Here is a 26,842-nt window from a genome sequence, read left to right as displayed (position 1 = left end):
TTTTGTTGTGGTATATGTCTCATAAAACTTGACCTATCCCATTTATGTACTCATTGGAAACATTTTGATATTTCAGTAAATGATACAACAAGACTCATACATTCAGTACAACACAATCAGTACAAAAATGGCCCATACATCTTGAACCTCGGCTGATCAAAAACTAAATGGAAACACTACGGAGGTAATGAAGGCAGATGATGTATGTAGTGCCTGCATGCTTAAAAAAAAAAAAAAAAAAAGCAAACTATTTCTGTTTTCTGGAAACCTGAATATTACACAGTTCAGTCACTGTGTAAGTCCAAACTCCAGTATTAGAGGATTTTTGATAGTTCAGGCAAACCATTTTTCAGCAATATTTCTGGAAAATAGAATCTATGTTTTGGCACAAATGACTGGGTATGGGAATACCATAGGCCACAAAAAGGTATGTGCTACTGTCTACTGTAAGATCTCTTCTGGTCTTTGGCAGGTCTGTTCAGACTAGTCTATGGTCAATGGGAGTCAGATGGTAGAGAAACGTCAGAGAAGGGGAATGTCGAATGCTTCTAAGGAAAAAACTAAAGAGAATGGAGTCTGTCCAAATGGATGGGAGGTCTTCTGAAGTCCTCTGAGTGGCCATACGAAATGGCTTTCAGGAAATGGAGAGCTCTCTAAGGCCGAGAGAAGTCTGCAATTATACAGTAAGTAGTTGTTCAACTGATGTTTTCCCTCAGTAGATGAAAGTGTAGTAGAATGGTTGGATGTTTTCCCTCAGTAGATGAAGGTGCAATAGAATGTCTGGATGTTTCCCTCAGTAGATGAAGGTGCAATAGAATGTCTGGATGTTTCCCTCAGTAGATGAAGGTGTAGTAAAACAGTGCGCTGATGGCCAGCAGAGCGACAGAGAGCATCATGTTCCTCCTGTTCTCCCCTCTCAGGATCTCCAGTTCGCGATCTGAGACAGACATGGGGTGAATGAAGGTGGGTTATGCGACTTGGGTGCAGTTTTGAACTATTAATCAGTGATGAGCTTTTCGTTTGCTGTTTTATTTCATCTTGCAAAGCAAAACAAAACAAAAGTGGGCTACTGGAACGGCTCTCACCATATTTCTGTATTCTTTCCGTCATAAGTGTCATCTCATCCTCCAGAAGTTTACTGTCCGGCACAGAAAGACATTTAAGGCGTTAGCGTTGGGCTACACACATAGGACATTTCATTTTGACCTATGTGCTGTGCTGTTCAGAACAGCCCCCTGATCATCGCATTTACCTGTCCTCGTCGGAGAGCTCCTCTTTCCTGCGTCTGAACTCCGCTCTCTCAAGCAGGTCGTTGCATCGCGTCTTGCGCTCTTCTACTCGATCGATCTACAGCACGATGCACAAAAGCAGAAATGATGCAGTAGCATACTTCATAACAGTGTCTGTATTTAGAGGATACGTCAGCACACGTTGACAGTATTTACAACTCTATAATCAGATGTTTAGCCTGCACTGAAAAGACTACGACTGACCGAGACCCGAGATCTAAAATTAATAAACTCTGAGACCGTTTTGTCAGTCAGGTCAGAATTCAAAACACTGCAGCAACATGCTCGGTCTGTTCATTCATCGGTCATGACCTGATAAAAACAAACGTTACAAACCTCACTGGCCACACTTATTTTTTCTCGGCTTTTCTCCTTTGGCTTGGTCATCTTTCACTCTAACCTCCCTTGACCCATTTACAGTAAAGTCGTAAGTAACGCGACTAAAATATCACCTGAACAGAAATATACAACACAACGACGCACTATCAGGAACTGCAATGAGCGAAGAGACTTCCTTAGTGAAGACGTGTCTCCTACCTGAGGGGTACAAGAGAATTGAAGAAACAGCGCGTCCTGCTGGGAAGGAGTGCGAGTAGCAATGAAAGACAAGCAAAGCCGCTCACGATGACCGCTATTATGGTGAAATATAGCCCTGTTAAAGATCTTGTCCCTATCAAAGCGACCACATAAGTGGTTCAGCTCATCAGACAAGGAGGTAGGCTATCTGTGACATAACGATATCCGTGGCAATCATCTGCTGCCAGAATGTATACGGGCAAATAGTAGTCAGAGTTCCACTTCTGAATTTGTCAGCAAGTAAAGCTATAGGCCTAGCCTACGCTAGTTTGATGCAAGGTTTTGGGGGCTGGCCAAGGTTCTGAAATGCTTTACAGGTCTCTCAGTTCTCTTTCTCAGTCACGGTAGACTATTTCTTTCTCAGATCAGAATTGAAATTCTCAACTACCTGTTCAATCTTCACATCATTGTGTCACTTGTGCACATCAAAAAAGCAGTTTCTAATTTCTTTGAGAAAATTGCAAATGTTTTTGGTACATCCATGCAAATTATTACGAACAATTCTCTACTGAATAGTCTCACCCCCATAACATTTAGGCATCAGTTCATGGCAGTCTTTAGGTTACATGCAAAATGGTTGAACATGTTTTCATGTGAGAAGTTGTGGCCCAAAAGGAACGTCAGGAGGTGTAGGAAGACTGCACTTCCTACAGTACAGTACTGTACAATTTTCCCTAAGGAGACTGTCCTATGGTCAAATTTCTACTTTATTTCTTTATTATAAAAAAAAACAGTAAAAGCTTAAATTTGAATTATTGTCAATCAAACTCCCATATACAGTAGGTGTAACCACAATTTACAAAAATTGTCATCAACATTTTAGCCATAGTTTACATCAGAACATCCCTCCAGAGTACACTGTTATACTGACAACATGACTAAGCCATTTGACTGTCTTATCCGTACACAATAACACAAGGAATTGTTATTCTGATGCATGTTCATTGACCTAAATATTTAGTTTTGAGAGATGGACCAAGGATTTTGAGCAAGAAACCGGCTTTGCAGGTAATCCATGTGTTTTGCTATTTGTAGCCTACAAATAGTTTTGAGATGCACTTACAGATGCAAATCTTAAGGATGATTTTAGATAAAAAGTGAACATTTTTACTTTTTATCTAAAAAAATTTGACTTTTATATCTCAAAATTTTGATTTAGCATTAACTTATTTTTTTATTTCCCTGGCGGAAATGGGATTCCATAGTTTTTGCTAAGAATCGACCCAAAAAACGACACAATGTAGCTTTAAAGGGATATTCCGCCATTTTTGGAAATACGCTCATTTTCCACCTCCCCTCGAGCAAAACAATCGATATTTACCTTGTTCCCGTTCATCCAGCCATTCTGTGAGTCTGGCGATACAACTTTTAGCTTCAGCCTAGCATAGATCACTGAATCGGATTAGACCATTAGCTTCTCGCCTGCTAGCTTCATGTTTAAAAGTGACTAAGATTTCTGATCATTTTCCCATTTAAAACGCGTCTCCTCTCAAGTTAGAAAGTGCAATAAGACCAACTGAAAATGAAACCTGGCGTTTTTCTAGGCTGATTCGACATGGAACTACACTCTCATCTGGCGTAATAATCAAGGCAACTTGCAAACGTACCATAGGCGCAGTGATATCGTACGCAGCATCTGAAAATAGTCCCCATAGACATCAAGCAGTAGTAGTGCCAGTAGCTGCAAGTTGCCTTGATTATTACGCCAGATGAGAATGTAGTTCCATGTCAAATCAGCCTAGAAAAACGGCAGGGTTCATTTTCAGTTGGTCTTATTGCACTTTCTAACTTGAGAGGACACACGTTTTAAATGGGAAAATTACCAGAAATATTAGTCACTTTTAAACATGAAGCTAGCAGGCGAGAAGCTAATGGTCTAATCCGATTCAATGATCTATGCTAGGCTGAAGCTAAAAGTTGTATCGCCAGACTCACAGAATGGCTGGATGAACGGGAACAAGGTAAATATCGATTGTTTTGCTCGAGGGAAGGTGGAAAATGAGCGTATTTCCAAAAATGGCGGAATATCCCTTTAAGTGTGTATTACGTAAAATCAGATTACAGTTTTTCACAGTTGCTCAAACACTAAACCCCATTCTCTGAATCAAATTCTCAAATGCCTGAACACATTTGTTGAATTACTCCCTTTTTTGGCAAAACCATAGACTACTTTCACCCACTTTCACCCATTTTACCAAACTCATTAACCCTTTTTGCAAAACTGTGAACACATTGTGCATTCTGATGCACTTCTTAATTATATTGATAACCAAACAACGCAGAAGTTGAACACAATTAGTGCACAGTTGTCTCCATTTGAACACTACCACTCAAAATTGATAACACTTCTGTCTAATGATGTGACAACCAATATGTCAGTTCAGAGTTGACAGAGACGCAGGGGACAACAAGTGTGTGTTACAGTAGAAGTGGAGTACAAGGAAGAGGAGGGTGCAGGTAGGAGGAAGAGGATGAAGAGAAAGACAGAGAGTCCCAATAGTTGCAATACTGTAAATGATGATATTTGGGCAACAATCATTGACCATGTTCTGGTTCATGGAATGCCAATGAGAGAAGCAGGACTTCATGGTCCAACCCAACATCAGTGGTTTCTCTGTGGCGTCAATAATCCAAAGATTCAGACTACAGAAGAGAAATAGCGTAAATGTCCATTACAGTAAGTAATCACTGAACATCACTGTTACACACTTACACTACCCTTTGAGCTCAACTCTGAGAGAGTGAAAGAGCTGAGTTATCAGTATGTCCAAGTAAGTCTAAATTTAGGCACAATACAATATTACAGTATTGCATACTTACAGTACTATCAGAGTCTGTGGCATCACTGTACAAATCATATTCAGTACAGTATTGGCCTGTCATTCTGTTCACTTACAAAACTATTGATTTATATCTTCATATAGGCTAGAGGATAGTAGAGAGTGATATAAGTCCTTATTCTTTATTTTCATTGTGATATTTTATTTTTCAAATTAGAATGAATACAATTCCTCCAGGAGCCATAAACCCTGCCCTGAAAACTGTGTCTTCCATTGTTTGGTGTATTGTCTTATCACTGCTCTGCAGGAGTGTAATTTTGCCTGATGTGTTCAATGATTTGAGACCATTAGTTAGTTTTGAGCAAAGTTAAAAGTGTTTTGAGGTGATTGTTCAGTTTTGCAACAAGATTGAAGGGTTTCGAGAATGTAGTTTGAGAAATGAGTTTTGTGTTCACAGTTTTGAGAAAAAGGTAAAGAGTTCTGAAAAAGGTGTTCTAGCAATTGTGAAAAACTGTAATGTATTAACAGAGACAATGCATACATTTATTGTGCGGTAGATTTAGCAACAACTGCTTTTTATGGTTCAATTCAATCATTTTATTTGGATCAAGTGGACACAATAGGAGACAATAAAAAACAACTCATAAAACACAGAAATCATTCCTGTCGTATATTACAAAGACTATACAAAAAAAGACAACAACACAATCTTTAAACTTACTTTGTGTAATTACGCATTTGCAGAATTACAAATTACACATATAAAGTCAGCAGGAAGTACAAACTTGTACAAACTCAATTACTAAGATATTTGTTTCCAAGATATTTATACTGTTAAATAAATTCAGGGTCATTTTCTTCTGATGAAAGCAACCATCTAAAGGGTGATGGGTAAAAAGAATCCTTATAAAAGCACTGGTCATGTGGTATCTTTGGTCTTTCAGATCAGGTCAAGTGCTGAACCATGACCTTCTGAGTGTACTCAGGCCAAATGTAGCCTTTAAAAAAAAATAAATAAACAAAAAGTCAATTTCTAGTGAAAAGAGAACAATTGTTATCTAACATTCAAATGTATGTACTACTTAAGTACAATTATTGCTGTAATTGAGAGAACTATGCCAGGAGATTCAACTGTACATTTGAAAACTTCTGAGGAAACAAACGGAATTGCAGTAAATTCCTGATGCCTTCATGATAAGTGGCCACATCTTGATCCCTCTGTCTGAGTGATTTGCTCTTGCACTGCAGAATCTCCTGCAAAGCTCTTAAGCCCAACGCCCACCAGACACGCCGTTCAGCGGTGTTCGGCGGTCTGGGCTTGACGCGCAGGATTTTAGAATAGTTTTCTATCTCTGTGCGGCTGCTGTGCGGCAGACGTTTCCAGTGGGCTTTGCTCCATTGAAAACAATGGAGTTCTATTTTTTTTCGTGGCGCGGCGCGCCGCGTACGTGTCTGGTGGGCGTTGGGCTTTACACTCCATGAGCACTGAAGAAGATCAGTGCGCTTCTGATCCTCCAGATCTGTAATCTTCCTCATCCTCCAGCGTTCTCCACACGGCCCTCCATGATCCTCACGGTCTTCATCATCAGCAGCCGTCTCACTCACTCGTCCTCCTCACCCTCTTCATCTGACCAGTCGCGTTCTTCACTCTGTCCATCACGCCTCCTTCCTGTCTTTCTCCGTCTCCTGATGTTCCTCCACGTCGCCCAATTCTTCCAAGACAGCTTAAAACTTCTCTTCATCCGGCAATAATTCTCTTTAATTGAAATCTCCACCATCTGGTTGCATTTCCGGTGCCTGTACTTGCCTGTTCTGCACTGCCAGGTAGCGTTGTAGCACCAGTTCCTTCATAGGGAAAATCAGAGATTTAGTCATCACACTCACCAATCTTCACAAACCATATTAAAAAGCCGCTTATTATGAAGCATAACGTTGCGTTAGTTATGTTAAAGTGATGTCAATAATGTAAACCGTGCATGATTAAACAGTAATGTAATATATTTCAATACTGTTTGATTGAACAGCAATATGACCTATTATTGAAATTTTGCCATTATTACAGTAACATCCAAAAGTGCACACATCTGTTGTTGTTGTTGTTGTTCTCTGTGGTCTGACCACCTGCAGTATGTAGCAAATCAAACACACCCATGAAGTATCAGAGTGCAGTCTGGCCGCTTCAGTGCTGTCTTCAGTAGGCGGATACTTTCCTTTATCAAGAAGCCACCTGACCGGATAACCCCACTCCGAGTCCACTGCAGTTCAGATGCATAGACACTGAAAGCAGGACAGAGTTAAAGTTAGGAGATTAATAATAGAGGAGCATGTGTACACACACACACCAGTGATGCGCGGGCTGATCCAAATCGAGCGGGCGACCGCGGTCACCCGCGGTCACCCGCGGTTATGGGTCAAGAAAAAATATTTGTAATGATATTCGGGTCATGTTTGGTCGGGTCGGTAAAAAAATATATGCCGTTAATTTTTTGTCATTTATATCGTACATAAGTCTTTAGAAGAGAAAGACATAATTTGCAGCATTCCCACTGAAACGCAAGTCTATCCCCCACATTTTGTCACGAACATGTAGAAATGCACTTGTTGTTTCTGCGTAGACAGACCCTCGGCTACACTTGACGTTGTGTTCTGTTCTCAGAGCATATGCTTTCTCTGTCTATGATCTGCAGCTTTTTTCTCTAACTGCTGGCTTCCTCGACAGAAAATTCGGCTACTGAGCAGCGAAGTTGTCGATGCAATGCGTGCTTCACAAGTCTGATCATTTGCAGCAAGATCGAATGGTATTATGGAAAGAGAAATAAACTAAACGTTTCCCAAATCAGGAAATACTTCTTAATTTAATGTCATCAAGGCATAGCCTATGAGCATACAATGTGCGTCCTTGCACAACTTATAAAGTGGCTCATTGGAAAGCCCCACGTACGTCTGCTCTTTCGTGCAATAAAGGTTTCATCTCGCTGCAATTTAATCGCTTAGCAATGACGCACTCAATCGGACTCTATGGATTTTGGTTTTTGTTTTGGTCCATTGATGAAGACGTTAATAAAGAGTTTCTTAATAATATTCTATGCCTCCATTTCATGCTTGGGAGAGCTTCAAGGCATTCATGTGAGGAACGGCTGAAACAGAATTTGTATAGGAAAATCCTTAGGCTAATTGTTCAATGTTGAGTCAAATAGCCTAATTTTTGGATGAATGCTGACACGGAACAAAAAAAAGGTAGACTAAATACATGTTTCCCAAGTTCTGAGCAATTATAGGCTATATATAATTAGGCAATATATATTATTGTTTTACATGCATAGATACCAGTTTTGCGTAGCTCAATGACGCTACGACTAAGTTAGACTACTTTTTACAATAAGCGGGTCGAGAAGCGGGTCGGGTCCAGTATTTCAATAATAATTTTTTGCGGTCCGAGTGGCGGTCGGGTTAGTTGTAAACGGCGGGGCGGGTCGTTCAGACGCGTACCCGCGCATCACTGACACACACACACACACACACACACACACACACACACACACGTACCATTACTTTCACTCATTAGCCTACACACTTTTACCTCAGTAGGAATAGATCCAACCACTCATGTTTTGTATTGGTCTGCAATGTGTTTTTGGCTGTGGCATTTCAGTGAACAATCCAATGGTGTCTCAATTCTCAAATCCACACACTGTTCTCAAACCTCTGCACTGACATACCTGTTTACTTTTCTTGTATCTGGGAATGTGTTTCATGGTTGGTTGTAAAACCATAATGACTAAGTTTTACACTGAGCTGTCACTGTTACTGATCACAGCTCTTAGCAAAGCAGATGCTCTTAGCAGATGCTCTTGGGAGCACTTTGACTCGGCGCAGTAATATCATCACTCTTGCACTTTCAGTTTCACTTTGGAGTGAGGCTATTACTGTGCCGAGTCTAAGTGCTCCCAAGTGTTATTCCGCCACACAATATAGTTATCCCTCTTACCTGCTTAGAAATGCACCACGTTTTATTTTATCTCACCATACTTGGTCGTGTGACCACTCATGTAACTGTATTTTAATAGGGAAAACATGGAGGCGTTTGGTCGCTTCTAACTTCATCTCTGTTTGGATCCTATAATGAATGAACTGGGCTAGCTAAGTGCTATCAAAGTAGCGCCGCGCGCCAGAGCCAGTGAGTGCATGCATTGAAACATGAGAGGTATGTATCAACTTGTCTTAGTTAAGGGAATAACGTAGTTTAATATGAAAAAACGGTGAAGTGTTCCTTTAACTTCGACCATCTCTGCACACAATACAAAAGCAGGCAGAAGTCTTACTGTAGTTTCTGAAGTGTGGGACAGGAGTGAATGAGGGAGAGAATCCTCTTTGCCCAGCGGGTGGTCAGACTGCCCACCTCCAGCTTCATCTCCCTCAGACCAGGCAGAGAGTGCAGGGAAGACATCAGGGCATCAGCAAGCTGTGGACTACTACACACACAACACATCAGTTAGTATCACATCAGTAACACTAACACATCAGTCAAATCTGTATTACATAAAATGGGGCCTTACAGTTCATCTAAATATTCCAAAGAATGGAATTTCAAGAGAAAGTCCTTGAGGTCAAAGCTCTTCACTGAGGACCGTGACAGGAAGAGTAAAACATACGGGACTGCGGCCTCAGACTTTTCTGAGGTAATTCCAATGATCAGGCTAAAAAGCAAATAGATGAAAGATGATAGATGTAATACATTGTTAACTGATAAACATATCATGTTTAATGGTACATAGTATACCATCAAAGTACATTGATTCATGACTGTTTTGATTGATTGTTTGATCGATATTTGACACACTTGTATAAATCCGGAGAGAATGATGACATTAGGTTACGCTAACAGAGTTGGCTCATGTACCTCTGGGTGCTGGAATCCTTAGTAAAACACAGAGATGAGTAGTGGTAACTTATCCCTTCAGTGACAGCGGAATCGGATGATGTAAATTGTTCACGAACAATCCTAAAAGTCACGAGACAGATGAGTTAACATCTCTACCTCTTCTACACGTGCTCCTGATCACAGATCAGTTAACATCTTCACCTCTTCTACATGTGCTCCTGATAACAGATCAGTTAACATCTCGACCCCTTCTACACGTGCTCCTGATCACTCTTAAAGGAACACAACAACATTTGGGGAAATTAGCTCATTCACTGTCTCCCCCAGAGTTAGATGATATATACCCTTCTCATCTCTGTGCATGGAGCAGTGGCAGAACAACTGCACACAGGGCCCTTGAGCAGAGACGGATGATGCCCCCCTCCCCGCCCCCCTACCCCCAACACACAGGGCCGCAAGTAACAATTTGGTTGAAAATTATTTTAGAATCATAACATTGTAATAACATTTGAATGATAACAAAAATGTGACACCAACAACTAAAGTAACGCAAAAAGCCTATGCATTATTTCTATAATTACTATAGTGTATTTTTTGTGTATGTATATGGGTTCTCAGGTCATGCTCCTTCAGAGCAGCACATGTGGGTGGAAGTGTGTCACTCTCTGCCACGTGCTTTCAGAAGAGACACCATCTCAATTCTGGGATTGTCCATCTGAACCCCCTCTGGTAAGTATGCAGCACATACAAACTTCGCCAAAGTAGTTAGCTGATCCTCAGACAAACACACATAGTGCCAGTAGACAACTCTTACTTAATTTCCTCAATGCTGGGATGGGTTTGGATGAGGCAGAGGCTCCCAGCAGCCAAGCTCAGAGTCATGCAGTTCACCTCCATCTTCACCGTCTTCAGATCAGGCACAGAGCAAAGGGAGGAGAGTGGAGCCTCCACACCTCCATCAGCACGGCTAAAATATAGAACACATGTTTGGTATGAGGCACCCACAAAACACAGCCATTACAAAGACATACAGAGAGAGAGAGAGAGAGAGAGAGAGAAAGAAACAAAACTCTTACTTCATCCCTGAACATCCCATAAGATATGTGTCAAATATCAGGATGAAACCAGTGAAGTCACATGTGGTCATGTCTGAAGAGTTTGACAGCCGAATTGAGACATATGAGACAGATGCTCTTGATCCTCCAAAACTAATTATGGTGTCCATCCTGAGAAGCACAAATAAAATAAAATAAGTCAGGTTACTGCCATAATTCAGACCTTACATGCTAACTATGGGTAAGAAAACATTACATTGACAAAAGTCTTTAAATGGTAAGTTGCTAACCCCAACTGTGACCCTGCAAAGCGAAATCAGTCGCTTTGCGCACAATGCTTTTTTTGAGAAAATCCACAATAAACAAACTTCCGGGTTAAAATGTTGAATTTCACGTTTTCGCATAATTCGACAGTATACAGTCTATAGTTTCATACTCATTTCACGGAAAAACATACGTTTTGACTGTTAAACTGGTGAAGATTCAACACATTAGCTGTCATTCCCGTTGTCCACGCCGCTTAAAAAGGTGATTTCTCCTCTTCTGGCATATCGTGACGGGAAAACCATGTCAACTTTGGATGCGGTTATCTTAGCGATAGTTTGTTTAATACCCTCAATATACATATCGTTGGAAAGCTTAGTGTTTGGCCGTTCTTGTGTGCACAATAACTTAATTTGGTAAAGTTTTAATTTTTACCAAAGCGACTGGTTTCGCTTTGCAGGGTCACAAATATCAAAAACATTAAAGCAGTATACTGGCCTAGATTTACAATTGGGTATTTGGAAGCAAAGGTCTGCTAACATCTAGACTAACACCTGGGCTACAACAGGTCCACAACTGAAGCATTCTGTTTGCCAGAAGACTGGTCTAATTTTTCCAAACATGCGGACCGATATCACATCTGGTGAAGCCTGTTCCATTGCTAATAGTTGAAGCTATTGGCCGGGTTTCCCAGATTCATTAAGAAGCTCTTAAGTGCTGAACTTCTTAGGAGCAATCTTAGAACATTCTTCTAAGAAGTTATTCAAGCTCAGCTGTGGCTTTTAATGGTGCATGCAGAATGAAATTATCACTGAAATATGTACAGTACAAGGAAGCCCTTACAGGAAAGTGAGTTGCTCACCTCTGACTGCTGGCTCTTTCAAAAGAGAGTGTTGTGCAGAACATCATCTGTTTGTGCTCAGTTACCCTGCCAACCAGACAAGACACATTCTCATTGGCTACTTCAGAATTGCATGGGCTACACCTCTGACACAGGCTATGTGAACACTTTCAAAGGAAACATATCTGAACATTGTTACATGCTCCGGAATTAATGGCAGAGTACAACGTTTCGACCAATCAGGTCTTTGTCAGGTATACTGTACACGTTGTAGCCTACTCTGCGTGTGTATGTGAACGCTTTCACACACAAGCACCAACCACAAGTAGCCTACATATAAATGACAACCCACAGGGATAACATATGAAAAACAAAACAAAACTATCAATAATATGGAGCTTAAAGGGCCATTCACACCAAGAACGATAATGATAACAATAACTGTAACGATAAAAGCATCCACACTGACCAATGATAAGAAATGTCTCTCCTCTACTCTTGTGATGGTCAAAATGTTGGTGGGTTCTGATTGGCTGTTAGCTTTTTATCATTCTCAAAATCGCTCTGAAAGTGATCCCCAACAATATCGCTCATGTCGTTCAGGCTTGTGCACAATTCCGAATTTTAGAATTTGCCTCCATTCAATTCATGAGTTGGAATTTGAATTGAATTGGCCCCACCCCACAGGAAGTTGAATTGGAATTGGAATTGGAATGACAGGAAGTGGAATTCAATTCATGGCAATTCAAAACAAATTCACATGTCACATAACAGGAAGAATGTGAATCTCACATACATTCAGTTCAGGGAAAATTACATTGGAAATGTAATTGATTACTGTTTTCAATTATAAATTGTGTGTTTGTTGAGATCATATCTGACATTTTGTGAAACTTAATTGTTAAACACTGCAAAAAAGGGTGTCTAAAAACAAGATAAAAACACTAAATCTGAGGTAAAAGCTACTCAAAACAAGTGAAATTTTCTGTCCATGCAGCAAGATAATTTCACTTGACAAGATTTTGTGAATTAAGATAAATAAAAAAAAATCTAGCAATAAGCATGTCTACAGAGGTATTTGGAAACTTAACATAAGTTGAAATTGCTGTTTTTAAGATTACTTATAAATATAATTTTTACATCCCCAAAATAAGTCAAATATACTTAATATAAGCATAAAATGCTGGTTGTAAAATGAGGTTACTTAAATTTAAACAGCCTCAGATTATATTCCTTTTTTTTGGAAGAATATTTTCTGGACTTTTTGCCTTTATTCAGATAGGACAATGGTGATAGACAGGAAGCGGGTAGGTGAGTGAAAGAGTTGGGGAGAGATTCGGAAATGACCGCAGGTGAGATTCGAACCGGGTCCCCGTGGGTAGTTGGACGAGTACAAGGTACTATTGCTGTAACCTGTTGCGCCACAGTACCACAGCTTGTGACAAGTCTAGATGACGTACGTTTAAAGTTGTTACATAAGTTGTTATAAGCATAAACTGCTGTTTTAAGATGATATCTTAAATCTTAAATGTCATCTTAAATTAAGTCAAATTTTTTTGTCACTTAATCTTAAAACAAGCTTTATTTTGATGAGAATTTGAGGGAGAGATGTAAAAGATCTCATTTTAACAGTATTTACGTCATTTTAAGATTTCATGCCTATTTGAGACAAAAAAAGATGTGCTTGATTTAAGATAGTGTAAAGTTGAACACTTACGTAAAGTAAGAAATTCACGCTTCAAACAATATAAATGATCTAACACTTCTAATCTATTTTTTTATCTTGATAAGAATCAAATAATTTGCAGCGTACCCTTATATTATATATATGAATTGATTTGAATTTCATTGAATTGAAATTCAATGAAATTCAAATCAATTCATATATATAATATAAGGGTACGCTGCAAATTATTTGATCATTCAAATTCGAATTGTAATTCTGCATCCTGTTTTTGACCTCAATTCAAATTCAATTCAAACTCAAGAATTGAATTGGAATTTAGGAGTCATTCTCAATTCAATTCTGAATTTTGCACAAGCCTGATGTCGTTATCGTTATAGTTTATGTGTGAACGTCGTCATTCATATTAACGAGAGCGATATTTGTTTATAGTTATTGTTATAGTTATTGTTCTTGGTGTGAACAGCTTCACAACATTCATACAAATGAATAAATAACTCTTACTTTATTTCCTTTAAATTAGGAAAAGTTTGGAGGGAGAGTCTCCCAAGAGTTCGACCCAGGGTCAAACATCTCACTCTCTGCTGCAGGAGCCTCAGATCAGTGTCAGAGTTCAAGGAAGAAAACAGGGCATCCACACGCTCATCAATTGCAGGACTAAACACACACAGATAAAGAGAAACATTTTACATAGACACAAAAGTCATTAAACATAAAGTCAGTCAGTCTCTAAGTCAGACAGATAGACATAGAGAGTTTACTTTTCATGTAGATCATGGCATTTTTGAAGATATTCTTTGAAGATAATGATGTCCATGTTCGGCAGGGTGAGGTCCAAGCCAAGTGAGAGGTCTGAGTCCTCCATTGCTGGACGCCAGGTTACAGTCAATCTGAAATGCAGACAAATGTGACCCTGTAAAGCGTAACCAGTCGTTTTGGTAAAATATATTAAATTAAGTTATTGTGCTCACGTGAACGGCCATAAACTAAGCTTTCCAACGATATGTATATCGAGGGTATTACACAAACTATCGCTAAGATAACCGCATCCAAAGTTGACATGGTTTTCCTGTCACGATATGCCAGAAGAGGAGAAATCACCTTTTTAAGCGGCGCGTGCACAACGGGATGACAGCAAATGTGTTGAATCTTCGCCGGGTTTAACAGTCAAAACGTATGTATTTCCGTGAAATGCGTTCACGATATGAAACTGTAGACTGTATACAGTCAAATTATGCAAAAACGTGAAATTCAACATTTTAACCCGGAAGTTTGTTATTGTTGATTTTCTCAAAATAACGTTGTGCGCAAAACGACTGATTTCGCTTTGAATGGTCACAAATCACAGATGTTACACTTCCTCAAAGTACTATTAACTTTATAAAACAATATAATGATGTGAAGAGTTTTAAAATGTGCTTTATCACTTTCTCAATGGAAGTTGAGAGGAACATCTTAAATGTAATATGCTATGCTTATACTTTATTTGTAACTATTACTTCTTCTTTTAAACAGGCAAGAATTACGCCTTTGCTGAAGAAAAGTACACTTAATTCAACTGATGTGAAGAACTACAGACCTGTCTCCCTTCTTCCTTTCTTGTCAAAGGTTTTGGAGAAAGTGGTCTTCAAGCAAATGTGTGACTTCCAGAATAACCTACTAGACCCTATGCAGTCTGGTTTCAAGAGTGGTCATTCTACTGAAACTGCTCTTCTATCTGTGACTGAAGCATTGAGAGTAGCTAAGTCCTCTGCTCAGTCATCAGTGTTAATTCTGTTAGATTTATCTGCAGCCTTTGATACGGTTAACCATGACATTCTCCTTTCTACACTATATGAACTGGGAATTTCTGGGAAAGCTCTTGACTGGTTCAAGTCTTACCTTAAAGGGCGTTCTTTTAGCGTGTCTTGGCAGGGACAGATATCAAAGTCTCATGACCTCACTACAGGAGTCCCCCAAGGATCAGTATTAGGGCCCCTCCTTTTCTCTATTTACACCACTTCTTTAGGTGGGATTATTCGCTCTCATGGATTTGAATATCATTGCTATGCGGACGACACTCAACTTTTCCTATCCTTCCCACCTGAGGACTCTAGTGTTTCCCATCGGATCTCTGCATGCCTGAAGGACATTTCAATCTGGATGAAGGATCAGCACCTTCAGCTTAATCTTTCCAAAACTGAGCTCTTGGTGTTTCCAGCAAAAACAGCTATTCCCCAACAGATCAATATCCAGCTTGATTCATCCTCACTGACTCCAACCAGATCGGCACGTAACTTGGGTGTCATAATTGATGACCAACTTACTTTCTCTGAGCATGTTGCCTCAATTGCAAAGTCATGTCGGTATACCCTGTACAACATTAGGAAGATCAGACCTTATCTGACACAAGATTCCACTCAGCTTCTTGTACAGGCAATGGTTATCTCCAAGCTGGACTACTGTAATTCTCTGTTAGCTGGCCTACCTGCTTGTGTATTAAGACCACTACAGTTGATTCAGAATGCTGCAGCACGACTGGTCTTCAATCAGCCAAAGAGGACACATGTAACCCCTCTCCTAGTTACTCTCCACTGGCTCCCTATAGTAGCCAGAATTAAATTTAAATCTCTCACTCTGGCCTATAGGACACTGACTGGATCTGCTCCCAGCTACTTCAGTTCTTTAATCACGATGTACATTCCCAACCGCCCATTGCGATCTTCTGAGGAGCGTCTGTTATGTCGACCAACCATACATGCTAGGTCAAATTGTAGATCCTATTCTTCAGTGGTTCCGTGTTGGTGGAATGAGTTGCCCAGTGCTCTCCGTTCCAGCAACAGCTTTGGATCTTTTAAGAGGGGTCTTAAGGCATATTTATTTAATATGCACTTAGTCCTTTGAGTTTGTGATGTGTTATGGTTTGTATAATAGTATTGTTTTGTTATAATTTGTCTATTGATAGAATTTGAAATGTATTTTGCTATTGTCCTTAAATTTAGCCATACCATGCTTTAGTTATTATTATTATATATAATTAACTGAGTGACTTATTTGATTGCTATTCTCATTTCACTGTTTTATTTCTCATTAGGTTAGTGCTTAATATTATTGTTTTACTGATAATATTACTATTCTCCCTAGTTTGTAATTGTTCACTGTTAATTTAATTTGTATTGTTATTTATTTGTATGTCGCTTTGGACAAAGGCGTCTGCTAAATAACCATAGCCATAGCCATAGCCATAGCCATATTATTTTTCATTTCTCAACTGTGTTAATGTGCATTGTCCCTGATCATGGTCTGTCAGCGATGGTGCTGAATAATATTCATAACCTATATTCTAGCCCATCTTTCAAAATGACTTACATGCTCATCTCCATTCAGAATTGACAAAAGTTTTTGAGAAAACATCACCTGAGGTTCTTGGTGTCTTTATTCACAGTCACTAAAAGACATATGCTGTCTTTTTGTTTGGGTGTCTTGTAATCTTCTACAATCCTGCAAAACCATAATACAGAGAGATGTGTCATTTCCTGTGTATTAGATACTAATTGTATTACATTAGTACACCTCCCTCCAGATGCCTAAAGAGCAGTGCTGGCATGAGAGCTAGCAGCCGGAATTGTAAGCCTACACCTAGGGATACCGAATATCCCAGAGTATTAACATGTTGGTCTAAAAGCTTTTAGAAAATAAAAAATATGCAAATCATTCCATGACCCCTACCATATTTTTGCTGACCCACCAGTTTAAGAACCACTGGAGTAAGACATGAAAAATCTACCAGTATGGCACATCAGAGAAAATATCATAAGTATAGTAAATCTTTGAGTGTTTTTGAGAATAACAGGAATGGTAAAAAAAAGAAAGGTAAAATAATAAAACAATGACAATGAATTGGTAAAAAAAAAGAGAAAAGAAAGTGGTAAACAGATAAAATGGAAAATCTTAAATGTCTTAAAGGAGAAATACTTTTGGTTCAAAGTAGTTTGTAGGGATTTATTTGTGACAATAAACTAGTAGATAGACTAAAAAAAGTCCTTTATATGCTGGAATTATCATGAACTACCATGCAAACATTTAAACTTTTTTTCATTTTTTTTTTTAATTCTTGTCTGTTTCGTTCCCACACTGTACAATAAGTATTGTTTCATATCTCGAGAACTATCCCACATTACTACATTATCAGGCTCAAAAAGTAGGAGTCCATATGACACGTTTAGGCCTTGGTGTAAGTTTATATTCTCTGCAATTTGCATGTCTGTTTATTCTAGCCAAGGAGGTGATGCGCTGTAGCCTGAGGTTCGGCTGCACCCAGGCTAGATGCGCTGCATCATCAGTAATTGACGTCTCGTGAAAATGATGCGTGAGTGAGCAGAACATCTCGTTTCTTATATCTGTCCCTCCTTCATTCCTTTCTCATTTCCTTCACAACATTAGCTAGGAGAGGAGGCTACAGGTAGGACCGGAGGAAGGAAGGAAAGAAGGAAGGGAGGAAGGGAGGGAAACAGCCTCAAGTAGTATTTGTTGATTCGTAATGTGCAGGTGCAGGAGTTGTAAGAGTTTCTCACCATATGGAGTCACTACCCCTCTTATCGGATAACGGTTTGTTCTGGATGAGGTTTAGTGTCATAACTGCGATGTCAAGGGTGATGGTCTTCACTCCGTGGAGAACAATATAACCCAGATATTTCTGCTTGTGTAGAGCATTGAGGATGTCCACCACACTCTTAGCTGACAGACTGCTCTTTAAACTGGAAAGCAAAAAATGTACTTCAAACACACACACACACAGATAAAGAAAGAAAGAAAGAAAGAAAGAAAGAATGAGAGGGAGAGAGAGTAGCCCAGAACACCAGTGTAAATGTGTTAGAAACCATGTCAATGTTTAATTGGGTCCAATGGCATTATACCTCAGTTTACTTATCGTCTTTCCTTCCCCCAGGGCTAAGATCAGATCACCAACATCAGAATCTGACAGGTCCTCCACTTCAAGCCTTCACAACGATCATAAGAACATGTATGGTCATCACCAGACATTTTTTTTGTTATTTTATCTTTGTCTTCCAAAAGAGTTAAATGTGTATGTAGCTGCAACATATACTACAATAGATGCTGTGGCCCTCAAACTAATTTCTTTAAAGTAACACCTTAATTTGATGATTATGGGTAATAGGCAACATTAATGAATATGTCTGTGAGAGTGAAATTACTTGAAATTCATTTGGTGTAAGGCCTGTATTAACTACCAGTACCTATCACACAACATGTTTTTGTTCTATTTCTATTTGTCCATTAACAAAAAGACTCAGGCCCTATCTTTTACGGTCTATGCTCAGGCCATAATCTCCAGCGAACAATCATAGATCATGATATACTATTCACTGTAACAAGTCAATCAGAACGAATTAATATTCAATGGCACTCACCGTAGCTCTTTACATTTGCACAGCCCAGACGCCAGCATTCTCAGTTTCTCTGCTGTTAGGCCGTGCAGGCTCAGGCTTCTGACACTCTGACAGCACTGTAGGCAGTACAGCAGCACCCAGTAGTCTATGCTCTGCAGATCATGAGTGCTAAACTCAATCCATTCCAAGTTTTCGATTACATCCATGACAAAGTCCTTCTCATGGATCTCGTAGAGGCAGTGCAGAGCAAACAACATTAATGAAGAATGACAAGAGAAGCGTATACCGTCTCTCTTCACTGTTGTTACATTCAGGAGCCACTCTTTCAACTGGGTTTGAATAGCTACCCAAGAGGCACTCTTCACAAATGGGGAAACATCACTATTTGACAAACCAAAAAGAAACCGAACAACATGATTGCCTTTGATCATTTCATCTGCAGTGGACTTAAGTAATATCTGTAGTTTCCCACAAGCCTCCTCTTCGTCATCTATCAGGAAGAAGTGAAGAGCAGCAAAGAACTCCTGGAAGCTCAGGTGCATAAAACTGTACATGGTTTCTATGTAGATCTTCCTCTTCATCAAGAATTTGCACAGGAAAGGGTTACGCACGTTGAAATCCATCAACACCTCAGACACTTTTCTCTCATCGAACAGGACCTGATGGTCTTGTATTCCTTTCTCTGCCAGCTGGCCAAGGCTTCTCAGGGATGTGAGGTTAGTCTGTCTCGAACCTTCACCGTGATCCTTCATCAGAGTGTTAATGAAGTGCATAAATATGGAGCTTGTTGTCTCAAAGTCTCCCTGTGCATCTACTGATTCTTGGAGATGCTCTCTGAAAACAGTGCACACAATCCAGCAGATGACAGGGATGAAACAGGAAGTGAAGAGTGTCTCATTTGAACGCACATGCTCGTAAGCCTTGTCAGAGAGCTCTGTATTATCAAAAAACCTCTGGAAATACCCCTTCACCCCATCCTCAGAGAAGCCCAGGATCTCTGTGAAGCGGTGTGGGGTTTTGAGCACCTCACTTAGTTTGTCTGCAACAGTGGACCTGGTGGTGACAATAAGTAAGCTCTGCCCCAAAACTTTTCCCTTCAGCAGAGCACTCAATGTAGCCTCGATTGGAGCATGTGTAGATGGATCACTAGGAAGTACTGAGGTAATTTCATTCAATGAGAACCTGAGCTCATCAAAGCCATCTATAACAAAGAGCACCTTCCCAGGGGAGTCTCGCAGTATTCTTAAAATCACTGGAGTAAACTCCTGATCACATCTCAGGAGGTCGACCACACTGTGCTCTCCAGAGAGGAGGTTAAGTTCTTTGCAGTCCAGACGAAATACAAGAATAACATCTTTGAACAGGAGTTCAGATGCCCAGTCATGCATAATTTTTTGGACAGTGAAGGACTTGCCGTGACCCGAATGACCCTGGAGAATGACTGCTCTCGGCCCTGATCCACGATCTTTGGGTTTGAACAGCTGGTCGAGATGAATGCTGTGTGTCTCACTGGCCCTGGTCTGGAAGAGCTGCTGGAGAGTGTCACCTCTGGAACGGAGCTCCTTCTCTCTCTCCTTCGGAACTCTGGGTCTCTGAATAATCAGGAGCTCAGTGTAGCGGTCTGCCAGAAGCACATCCTGACCAGGGAGGGAGTTGTACTCTCTTACAGTCTCACAGGAGATGATGATAGATGTTTTGTATTCAGCGATTTTTGACTGTTGATCTTCAAAAGACCAAAAAGAAGAAAGATTTCATAGAAATTACACACACAATGTAATCTGTATGGATCGTCAGCATTTCCATCTGAATGAATGAATGAATGAATGAATGAATGAATGAATGAATAAAAAGATGTATTACTAACATACCACTGTCCTGTGCTGGTTGTGGTGGTTGTTGAACACCTACATGTTATATGGGGGATATTTCAAAGCACTGAATAATTTAATGTGACATTTAAGATATGGTATATTGTACACACTGTGCTCTCCAGAGCGAAGGTTAATTTCTTTGTGCTGGCAGCTGAGCGACGTCTAGCTCTTCCGCCAGCACGCTCAGGTCAATCCAAACTTTTCTCATCTGTCGTCCCTCGTTGGTGGAACGCACTATCTATTCCTACTAGAGCAGGGACATCCCTAGCCATCTTCAAAAAAGGTCTGAAAACCCAGCTCTTCAAAGAACATCTCCTCTCATAGCACTACACTCATTGATGCACTTACTGTGTTTTTTTTTTCATTTGTTGTTAGAAATGCTCTTAAAACCTAAATGTTTTTTTCATGTTGTAACTCGCTTTGGTTAAAAAGCGTCAGCCAAATGTAATGTAATGTAATGTGTAATTTAATATTGCATTTCTATGCCCCACTGTAATTTCACATTAGTAGGCTAATGTTTTGCAATAACTGTAGTTATTACAAAACATGTAGCCCACTGTGCTATCCTTAACCTACTAAAGGTTGCATTGTTCATTATTGAAACTAGCCTCTGATATCAAAATGAAGGTATTAACAAATCTTGTGTTAATAAGCCTACTTTAACTGACCTGAAATATATGTTGAAATGCTGACATCCCCACGAACGTGAAGATGCGACAAAACTGGTGCAGACACTTGGGTTCCTCCATCAGCTGAAATGCTGACGTCTACTGCTTCGGGAGACGGACCTGGACCCTCCATTGGTAAATCTTTGGTTGGCCTAAATGGGAACATGAGTAAAGAGTCGTTCCGATTACTGTCAGGTTTTCCGTTCTCAACATCGCTCTGAAATTGGTCTCCAGATATCTCTGTACGGCTGGTGATCATAGCCATACAGTTCTTCAAATCGCCTAATATGTGAGGACGTTGTCATGCTCGCACATCTGGAAAGATAGTGTAGGTAGCCTACTTCTTGTTGTTATTGTTCGTTCTAGCACTGCTGGAAGTTTTCTAGCTAACACTAGCAGTGCAGTTCAGTTCCATAAAGTTTGGCTAGTGCACTTTCACTTTCTGCCATAACAAGGCATAACCAGACGTTTATAAGGTTTATTATTAATAACATTGTTTTAATATTGTTTGTGTTGTAAGGTATTATGTTAAATGTAGCCAGCCAACAGTTTGGTTAAGAAGGCTACTCGCCTAGGCTACTGTCATTTCACACGGGGTTTTTACCCTTTGAAAAAGTCACGCTCCTTATCAATAAATCATGGTCAGTAAAACATACCTGTCGTCAAGCTTTACATTGCGTTATATTGTTAATGCTACCCCGTGTATTCTCGGGCGACAAAATTTTCTTTAGGCTAGCCTACATTACTCCAGATAGAGATTAGGTCACAACCATAGACCTAAAAGAATTGAACCTAGAAGTAGGAAGAAGGCGGAGCACAGAGTCTGCAAACTCAAAACGCGCGTAACGTTATCCAGATTGAGATCTTTTTTTTTTTTTTTTTTTAAATATAAGGTCTACATATTCAACTTTGAAATATGCCTAACTCAAGAAAAATCATTGGGCGTCTGCATTCCACAACTAGACTATCAGATTACTAGATTATCAAATTATCGGATTAAAAAACTCAGGCCCATCAAGATGCACATCAGAACACATGGCCCAGCCTCGGTTTCAGTTTTTAACTTTTACTCATCAAGTCCTCTTCATTTGTTTTATTTCTTTCACCGTTTTTTTGTTCGTTTGTTAATTTTTGTTATAAATGGAGTAAACTTGGTAGAGCTCCTGTTGTTTTTAAATGTTCTTGAGTAAATGTTGTTTGACTTGATGCTGTGAATTTGACTTTTAAATTAATGTTAGGTTACTTATTTGTCCACTAGATGGCAGTATTGATGGCTCTGAAATGCAGTGCAAGTAACATTACAGCTCAGCAAGCAATGGACCCTATCTTACAGGGGAGCTACACCAGACGCGGAACGCTTCAGTTACGCGTCTGGTGTAGCTCCCCTGTTAGAGATCAGAAGCGGATGCTCAGAGACAAAGTTTACAGCCACTGGCGTGGCCAGTCCAGTCCACATTCACTACTTTAATGGCGTGATATTGTGATCAACTGCTGGGCGCAGAGGGGTTGCTCTCATGTTTCTTAATCAGTCATGGGTATGTTTTGGGCGTAACATCACTGAGAACAACACCTGTCATTATATGACCGCCGCACAGCACTCTACAGAGCAACAGAATTCAAAGTTTCCCCACCTCTTATTTTACCGGTAGCCATACACCCCTTATTGGATGTGAAATCTATACAACCTATTTATACAATTTATGGCTATGGCTATGGCTATGGCTATGGTTATTTAGCAGACGCCTTTGTCCAAAGCGACATACAAATAAATAGCAATACAAATTAAATAACAGTGAACAATTACAAAAAAGGGAGAATAGCAATATTATCAATACAACAATCATTTAAGCACTAATCTAATGAGAAATAAAACAATGAAATGACAAAAGCAATCAAATAAGTCACTCAGTTAATTATCTAATAACAATAACTATAGCAAGGTATGGCTAAATTTAAGGACAATAGCAGAATAAATGTAAAATTTTAACAATGGACAAATTATAACAAAACAAAACTATTATACAAACCATAACACATAACAAACACTCAAAAGACTAAGTGCATATTAAACAAATATGCCTTAAGACCCCTCTTAAAAGATCCAAAACTGTTGCTTGAACGGAGAGCACTGGGCAACTCATTCCACCAACACGGAACCACTGAAGAATAGGATCTACAGATTGACCTAGCATGTATGGTTTGTCGACATAACAGACGCTCCTCAGAAGATCGCAATGGGCGGTTGGGAATGTACATCTTCATCAAAGAACTGAAGTAGCTAGGAGCAGATCCAGTCAGTGTCCTATAGGCCAGAGTGAGAGATTTAAATTTAATTCTGGCTACTATAGGGAGCCAGTGGAGAGTAACTAGGAGAGGGGTTACATGTGTCCTCTTTGGCTGATTGAAGACCAGTCGTGCTGCAGCATTCTGAATCAACTGTTTATACAACAAGACAACACACACATGCACACGTCCTATGTCTTAAGCATATACTGTAGGCTATAAGCAAGTTATAGCCTACAACTACACTCACTCCACGCATAAAACGACACCCAAACAGACTGTCTTCCAGTATTTTGTTTTTTTCCAGTTAGCCTATTAGCCTGTTTGATGCTTATTGAGCTCAATGCAAATCAAACAGGCTAATACTGTAGGTTAACTGGAAAAAAAACACCATGCCAATCTCTAGCTATATGGTGAAGGGTATGTGATGATGATGTGGGACTATTTTAATTCCAAAGGCCAAAGGATCCTGGATGAAAAAGCTGGCCTTTAAAAAGAAAAACATAAAAAAAATCCTCCTGCTCCATATGGGAATTCAACATAGGGGTCAAATACTTATAGAAAGTCATCATCCCTGATTTAATACTTTGTAGAGCTTCCTTTTGTTTTCATTACAGCCATCGATCTGTTTGGATATGTCTCTTTTAGCTTTGCACACCTAGATTGGGGAATATTTGCCCAATCTTCCTCGCAGAATTGTTCAAATTCAGTCAAATTTTGTGGGGAACAGCGATGGACTGCTCTCTTCAAGTCAATTCACAGATTTTCAATAGGATTTAAGTCCGGGCTCTGACTTGGCCACTCAAGGACATTCACCTTCCTATCCTTAAGCCACTGCTTTGTTCTTTTGGCAATATGTTTAGGATCATTGTGGTGTTGGAAGGTGAATGACCTGAATCGTAATCTACAAGGCGATGGCGAAGGGCTTTGGTGGCGGTGTGTGCGTTTGTAGGCTACAATGTTAACACTCTGTAAAGCACCATGAGACGTGTAATGTTTTGGCACTCTGTAAGTGGAATTAAATTGAAACATTTAAATTGTATACTCAAAACACTTTGTCTAATCTAATGGACTGAACGTCGAACGTCTGATGTGTTGCAGTCGCACTCATGTCGCTGCCAATGCGCGTATGAAGGGCTTAGTGTGTCGAGGCGAAAGATAACCAGAGGTGGGCTACCTGTCAGTTTGGGTGTCCACTAGTGTGTTTGTGTGTGATATGTGAGGAAAAAACGAGGGGAAAGAAAGGAATGTTTGACTGAGAAATAAGCTTATCTGGGCCGGCGTTGAGGTTTATCACAAACAAACTCCCTTCAGGGGGTTTTCACAAAACATTCGAGGTAGCTTTGGCAGACTCAGATACACAATTTGTTCTCTCGAGCCTTGAATGACTAGGTCCACTCTCTAAACAGAGCGGCTGGAGCAGTGCGGTCAGTTCTCACCACTGCGGTGGGTCTGTCCTCGGAGTCGGGAGTCGGGGACAGGAAGGAGACTGACCTAACTAACTCCTGCAACGCCAAGACAGCTTGTCCACTTTTTACACATTTACACAAGTGTGTTGTATGTTTGTGTGTGTGTGTGTGTGTGTGTGTGTGTGTGTGTGTGTGTGTGTGTGTGTATGTGTGTGTGTGTATACTGTATATATATATGTGTGTGTGTGTGTGTGTGTGTGTGTGTGTGTGTGTGTTAAGGAAGACTGGGATTTTCAAATAGTTTCCTGTTTACATGTGTATCTCACAGGTAAACCAGATGATGACCAAAGCATTGATGTGTCGTCAGTAAAATAAGGTGAGGCCGCTAAGGATCTGCTGACACACACACACACACACACACACACACACTTACTAAAGACAGTGACACCCAGGAGAGATGTTGCTGGGCGGTCTTCCCGAGTATCTTTATTTTGGGGGTTTTCCATTGATGTTTGGGGTATTTTTCCAGAGAACTTCAGCTTCAGGCGGAACTCTCTCCTGCGCTGGTGTCAGAGGCGAACTCAGGGCTACAAGGTCAGCTCTGTGCATGACCTTTGAACTCATTCATATTTTCACCCCATGTGTCCATAACGAGGTTATTAAATAGCCTATTGAATAGCCAATTGGTGTATTAAGGTGTGTGCGTTACCTTACTGTCTGTAGTTATGTAGTTGCTTGTTATCTGCTGTGGTTGTTAAAAATGGTGTGGGTTTTCTGTTGCCAGAGCATTGACATCAGATGACAAGATACACACATTCAGACATGCATAGATCACATACTGTATGTTTAGGGAACTCGGCCCATACAGCATTCTAACTTAAATGTACGTTAAAAAGTTAAAAACACAATGAAATATAAAACAGATAGAATACAGTACAACTTGTATCTGTGTCGGTACTAACTGTGTCTGCTTTTAGAAGGAGAATCTGGATCTGGCGTTCAGGACTGGAGAAAGCGTGGATATAGCAGCTACACTGGTGAGTTACAGGCCTTTACATCATTTGATTCATTTTTTAATATTATTCACTTATCCATTTATTTGTGTGTGATTACCACATGGCAGATGAGATGTTGAGTGTGGGGGGACCAGACTGACATAGTTCTAGAATACATGGAGAGTATGTTCCGTCACTTTGAAATGTGACATGACAAGTGTGCTCTGGAACCTCTTCACACTTGACGGGCGTCTTCAGCCGATCCCTATTCTATTATCTCATTCTTTTCTCTAAGTGAAGTAAAACTATATTGATGTTTCGTTGCACTTTGGAGCAGCCTGCTGGCTCGGTATGGGAACTGTCTACTGTTGACCAAAGTAAGCAAGGACTCTTTTTCTGAAGTCTGAGACTTCCATCTGGAGTAAAAGATAAGCTACTCAACAGAACTGTAACAAAGATGTTTCTTGAAGGCACTTTATATTGATGCACTGAGATGGTTCTGCACTTGTAAATAGTCGTTGGAAATGTGGGCTCTCTAAGTTATTTTGTCACTGTCCTAATGGATAAACATTTCACACATCCAACCAAAAGTAAATATTCCTGGAGAAAGATAATCACTCTCTTGGGCAAAAAAACCCAACCCTGGCCCATGGGAAGCTGTTCTTTTTTTGGCCATGTTTATACTGACACCTAGCACACTCCTGATGTGGAACCATATGACCATTCTCATGTGCAACATTAACCTGCCTTATTATTGTTTATTATTTTTTAGCACATATGGAAAACTATTATTCCTATGGCACAAGGCACAGCTCTACAGCCAAATGATAGTGGAAATAAATAGATAATTAAGTG

The 26,842-nt window shown here is 40.0% G+C and overlaps 2 protein-coding genes across 3 annotated transcripts; both read right to left on the bottom strand.

The window, feature by feature from the left end:
- On the bottom strand, positions 1-1,794 carry ccdc167 (coiled-coil domain containing 167). Its single transcript, XM_062550565.1, has 4 exons — positions 1,626-1,794; positions 1,253-1,347; positions 1,086-1,138; positions 1-937 (listed from the first exon to the last, which is right to left on the bottom strand). The coding sequence occupies exons 1-4, from the start codon at positions 1,674-1,676 to the stop codon at positions 834-836; spliced, it is 303 nt and encodes a 100-aa protein (XP_062406549.1). The 5' UTR covers positions 1,677-1,794; the 3' UTR covers positions 1-833.
- A 3,438-nt stretch (positions 1,795-5,232) lies between these two features.
- LOC134098112 (uncharacterized) lies at positions 5,233-22,071 on the bottom strand. 2 transcript variants are annotated; one of them, XM_062551067.1, is made up of 17 exons: positions 21,957-22,071; positions 21,301-21,452; positions 20,630-20,665; positions 18,783-20,484; positions 18,267-18,350; positions 17,925-18,107; positions 16,768-16,851; positions 14,133-14,261; positions 13,876-14,028; positions 11,709-11,774; positions 10,604-10,753; positions 10,342-10,494; positions 9,546-9,647; positions 9,202-9,342; positions 8,968-9,120; positions 6,794-6,922; positions 5,233-6,490 (listed from the first exon to the last, which is right to left on the bottom strand). In XM_062551067.1, exons 2-17 carry the CDS (start codon positions 21,431-21,433, stop codon positions 6,247-6,249), a joined length of 3,642 nt encoding a protein of 1,213 aa, XP_062407051.1. In that variant the 5' UTR covers positions 21,434-21,452; positions 21,957-22,071; the 3' UTR covers positions 5,233-6,246. The 2 variants fall into 2 exon arrangements, with proteins under 2 accessions (XP_062407051.1, XP_062407052.1); XM_062551068.1 differs by having other exon boundaries at positions 8,968-9,117.
- Between the last annotated feature and the right edge of the window lie 4,771 nt (positions 22,072-26,842).

The sequence above is a fragment of the Sardina pilchardus genome, chromosome 12 (assembly GCF_963854185.1).
Source record: "Sardina pilchardus chromosome 12, fSarPil1.1, whole genome shotgun sequence".
NCBI classification, from domain to species: domain Eukaryota; kingdom Metazoa; phylum Chordata; class Actinopteri; order Clupeiformes; family Clupeidae; genus Sardina; species Sardina pilchardus.
This window is presented reverse-complemented; position numbering and strand designations above follow the sequence as displayed.

What these genes read in the sequence shown, in the direction of transcription:
- ccdc167 (XM_062550565.1), bottom strand. Translation starts at nt 1,676, where the DNA reads ATGACCAAGCCAAAGGAGAAAAGCCGAGAAAAAATAAGTGTGGCCAGT. An exon ending in AAATAAGTGTGGCCAGTGAG is followed by an intron (nt 1,348 to 1,625) that starts GTTTGTAACGTT and finishes ATCGTGCTGTAG; the next exon opens with ATCGATCGAGTAGAAGAGCG. An exon ending in GAGCTCTCCGACGAGGACAG is followed by an intron (nt 1,139 to 1,252) that starts GTAAATGCGATG and finishes TGTGCCGGACAG; the next exon opens with TAAACTTCTGGAGGATGAGA.
- LOC134098112 (XM_062551067.1), bottom strand. Translation starts at nt 21,433, where the DNA reads ATGGAGGGTCCAGGTCCGTCTCCCGAAGCAGTAGACGTCAGCATTTCA. An exon ending in ACAACCAGCACAGGACAGTG is followed by an intron (nt 20,485 to 20,629) that starts GTATGTTAGTAA and finishes GGTCTTTTGAAG; the next exon opens with ATCAACAGTCAAAAATCGCT. An exon ending in TGCAAATGTAAAGAGCTACG is followed by an intron (nt 18,351 to 18,782) that starts GTGAGTGCCATT and finishes ATCGTTGTGAAG; the next exon opens with GCTTGAAGTGGAGGACCTGT.